Below are 3,625 nucleotides of genomic sequence, written 5' to 3' on the forward strand. Positions count from 1 at the left end.
TCATAAAACTAGTCTTGCAATTACATTTGTAAGACACTTCTACTTCTACCTTATACAGCTCTTGGTGTAAGTAATGGTGGAGGGTTTCTCCTGTAAAACCGACTGACTAGTTCAGTTAACTCAAGTGTTCCACCACCATGGAGACGCCGTGGAAACAGAACCCTGTTCTCCTGTACTCTCAAGTTAAGCTGTTACTTGTTACGAGAGCTCTTAGGTGAGATGGTGGTGGTGGTGGTGGGGGGGTTAAGAAAAGAAAGAGAGAGTCATAATGAATCGAAGAAAAAGAACACAAAACCCAGGGTGTGATCAAATATAAGACAAAAGGGACAGAGCAGAAAGCTATGCTACATAGATAGCCGTAATTTTTCTGATAGCTTACACATTCTCCCATCGCAACACTATGAAGGGGACATGAGGACGAGTCAGAACTGCCATACGTAGGCCACACACACACACACACACACACACACACACACACACACACACACACACACACACACACACACACACACACACACACACACACACAGTCAGTGATCAAGGGTGCCTCAAGAGGATAGCTGCTTTGGCCAGGGTGTCGTTTCATGTCATTAAAAACATCGTCGCCATCACCACCACCACCACCACCAAAGTCATTACCATCACCTCTTATGTCTTATTACTGCTAATATGAATTATTACTATGAATTATTAACATCAAGAAGACTTGGGCCCGCAGGCCTATCGACTTGTTAATCTCTTCAATAGAGGCAGGGCAGAGGGGTTTAATGTACACAGGGGAAATGCACAGCACATTTTGCAATGCTAACTCAACACTTTCAGGAGTGCTTATCTCAACAGCGCAGTTGCTAACCAAGTTAGCAACTTACTTGAAATTGCAATGCAATTTCCCACCAACTCTAAACCAGCTAAGTTGCTAACTGTTAGCAACGATGTTGTCGAGAAACAGGGTGCACAACAGAACTGTTAAATTCAACACTCAAGACTTGAGTGTTGAACGAGTGTAAATTCCGCACGATTCGAATAACAATAACAGTTAGACATAATGAACTTCATACATCGAATTTAAGTAATTTTAGTGTTCGTTGGACAGTACTTGGTTTTCCTCTGTAAGTGTTAAACTGACAATGCAAAATATACCGTGTAATGAGGCCAACGTTAGCGGTTGACCATCAAATAGTTAATCAATAAAACTAACAGATTCCATATAAATTTGACTTCACGTGTTACAAAATTAACAAGATGTTTTTTTTGTTTTTTTTAAAAGAACAATACAATCTTAAACCCTGTTCACAATTTTTTGCTACTGTTAAAAGCAGGACGAGCTTAGAAACAAATAAAAAAAGGCTCTATCCATTTTTTTTCCTTTAACGTTTTCTTTTTCCATTCGTTTTTTTTCCTTTTCTTTTTAAAAGAAAGAAAAAAAAGACACAGGCCTCTCGTGCAGTTATGACACACTCTGTAGGCTAACGGAAAGAAGGGAAACACAACTTTTTCTTTCACAAAACACAGGAAAAAAACTTCGGCACACTGACGATTTCGCTGTTTTCTTTAATACACACAAAGTTTTGGTCCAGTTAGTTAGGACAGAAACGTTGTGTATTAAAGAAAATAGCGAAATGGTCAGTGGGCGGCAGTTATTTTTCAAATTGTTTGGTGCCTAGTGACCCATGGGCCGTCTCCGACAAGCCTGCCAGCTGAGGTGTGTGAAAAAAACAACAAGTTTGACAAAACACAGGAAAAGCAGAAGCAATTAAACCGATCTTTTTTAAAGAACACAAGACAAAAAAAACTCCAAAACGATTAAAAAGGTTACAGTTCCGCTACAAAGGAATGCATTGTAATATGGCAGGGCGAAATGTAAAGCCTTGTTTTTTTCTGCTTTTTCCTTCTTTCCTTCTCTTTAAAAAATAACTATGAACAGAACCATTACAAGAATAGAGGCTGTTTTCACTTTCACACATCAGGTTTTTTTTTCTTTTGATGAAAGACACACACACACACACACACACACACACACAAACAAATGTGTTTCGTTGCAGTACTGGCCATTCCTGTTGAAACTGGTCTGCTGCTCTAAACTCTGAGGGAAAGCCCAGAGAAGGAAGGAACGCCCCCCCCCAACAGCGAAGAGAGGAGTAGAGAGGGGAGGACAAGAGAGAATACAAGAGAGAGTGTCAGTCATTCCTCTCCTCTTCCTCCCAAAGCTGTCATCACTTCATTCCAAATGTCCGCCATATTTACTTTTCCCTTCCCTTCCAGCACCACCTCTTCCCATGCGCTAAAAAGGGGGACGGGGGTCAGCTGAGAAAAAGAGGTGTGTGTGGGGGGGCGGGCGGTGAAATGAATTATGGGGAAAAAGTAAGTTCATTATAGAGTGTTTTTGAGTCCGTTGATTGATGACATTTACAAGATAGATGATGGGAGAGCTGGTGTGGGGGGGGGGCAATTTCCCACCAAGTCACTAACAATACATTTTAAAATGATGTTTTGAGTCTTATTTGTTTACAAAACCATCAAAGGTCGATAAAAACAAACAAACAAACTAAAAAACAGGTAAATTTTCAACAGCAACGGCAGCGCTGTGGTCGGAATCCAAAATTTTAATTTTTTTTTGTTTGTTTCCCCTGGTGTTGAACAGTTTGTTTCCTCTGTACACTTCTGTTTGTTGTTGTTGTTTGTTGTTGTTGTTATTGTGGTTGGAGTCATCAGCTTGCGTTTATTACTTGATGTCCATCCGAGAGGAGCCGTCGGGTTCTTGGGGGTGTGGCTTGGATTGGTAGGAGGGGCTTCGTTTGGGGTTCCAGGGGTGTGGCTTGGGTTGGTAGGAGGGGCTTCGTTTGGATTCCGGGGGTGTGGCCTGGGTTGGTTGGTGGAAGGGGCTTCAGTCTGGAGGGAGCAGGTCGTGAAGACGGAAACGGTCCCTTACGTGGGGTCGCACATCCTCATTCTGACACACACACGCACACGCACACGCACACGCGCACACACATCCACGAGACATAGCAAAGTTGATCATGAGGACATGAAACATATTTAATGCGGTTTAACATCATGTAAAAAAAAGGACAGAAAAACAAGCACATTTGTCTCGACATTTTTGCTTACGTACGTACACACAGGAAACATGCAATATAGCAGTAGTAGTAAGTTTATTTTTACAGCGCTTTTCACGAAACAAGACATTCACAAAGTGCTTGATTAGACTACAGTGGACATTTAGGGGAAGAGAATAAAAAGTTATTAAAAAAGGTATATGCACTCACCATCTCGACTAACTTCTCCAAGAAAGGGACGAGCTTCTGCAGCTCACAGTCGTTCCTATCCATGAACCAACTCTCGATCGGGATGCCATTTGACAGCTGGGGGAAACAGGACAATATATTTTTTAATCATTATTTATTTTTATATTTTTATAATTATTGTATAAAAGTCGTTCCTGTCCATGAACCAACTCTCGATCGGGATGCCATTTGACAGCTGGGGGAAACAGGACAATATTATTATTTATTATTATTATTATTATAACCGTAATATCATTTTAATTTATATCACTTTCATAATCGTGTCGGGGCGTTTGTTAAAACTACTGCTTTAGTTCCGTCATTTGTCAGGTGCAGGGTCG

At 41.0% G+C, this 3,625-nt stretch overlaps 1 protein-coding gene across 1 annotated transcript in view; it reads right to left on the minus strand.

Moving 5' to 3' along the window:
• Positions 1–1,352: 1,352 nt before the first annotated feature.
• Positions 1,353–3,625, minus strand: part of ctdspl2b (CTD (carboxy-terminal domain, RNA polymerase II, polypeptide A) small phosphatase like 2b) — a 53,559-nt gene continuing 51,286 nt past the window's right edge. Inside the window, exons 13-14 of the mRNA XM_063190403.1 lie at positions 3,267–3,362; positions 1,353–2,950 (exon numbers count right to left, since the gene is read on the minus strand). Of these exons, the coding sequence (XP_063046473.1) occupies positions 2,885–2,950; positions 3,267–3,362 (162 nt within the window). The 3' untranslated portion in view covers positions 1,353–2,884. The remainder of the gene's footprint in view (positions 2,951–3,266; positions 3,363–3,625) is intronic.

Source organism: Engraulis encrasicolus, chromosome 23 (assembly GCF_034702125.1).
Source record: "Engraulis encrasicolus isolate BLACKSEA-1 chromosome 23, IST_EnEncr_1.0, whole genome shotgun sequence".
Classification (NCBI taxonomy): domain Eukaryota; kingdom Metazoa; phylum Chordata; class Actinopteri; order Clupeiformes; family Engraulidae; genus Engraulis; species Engraulis encrasicolus.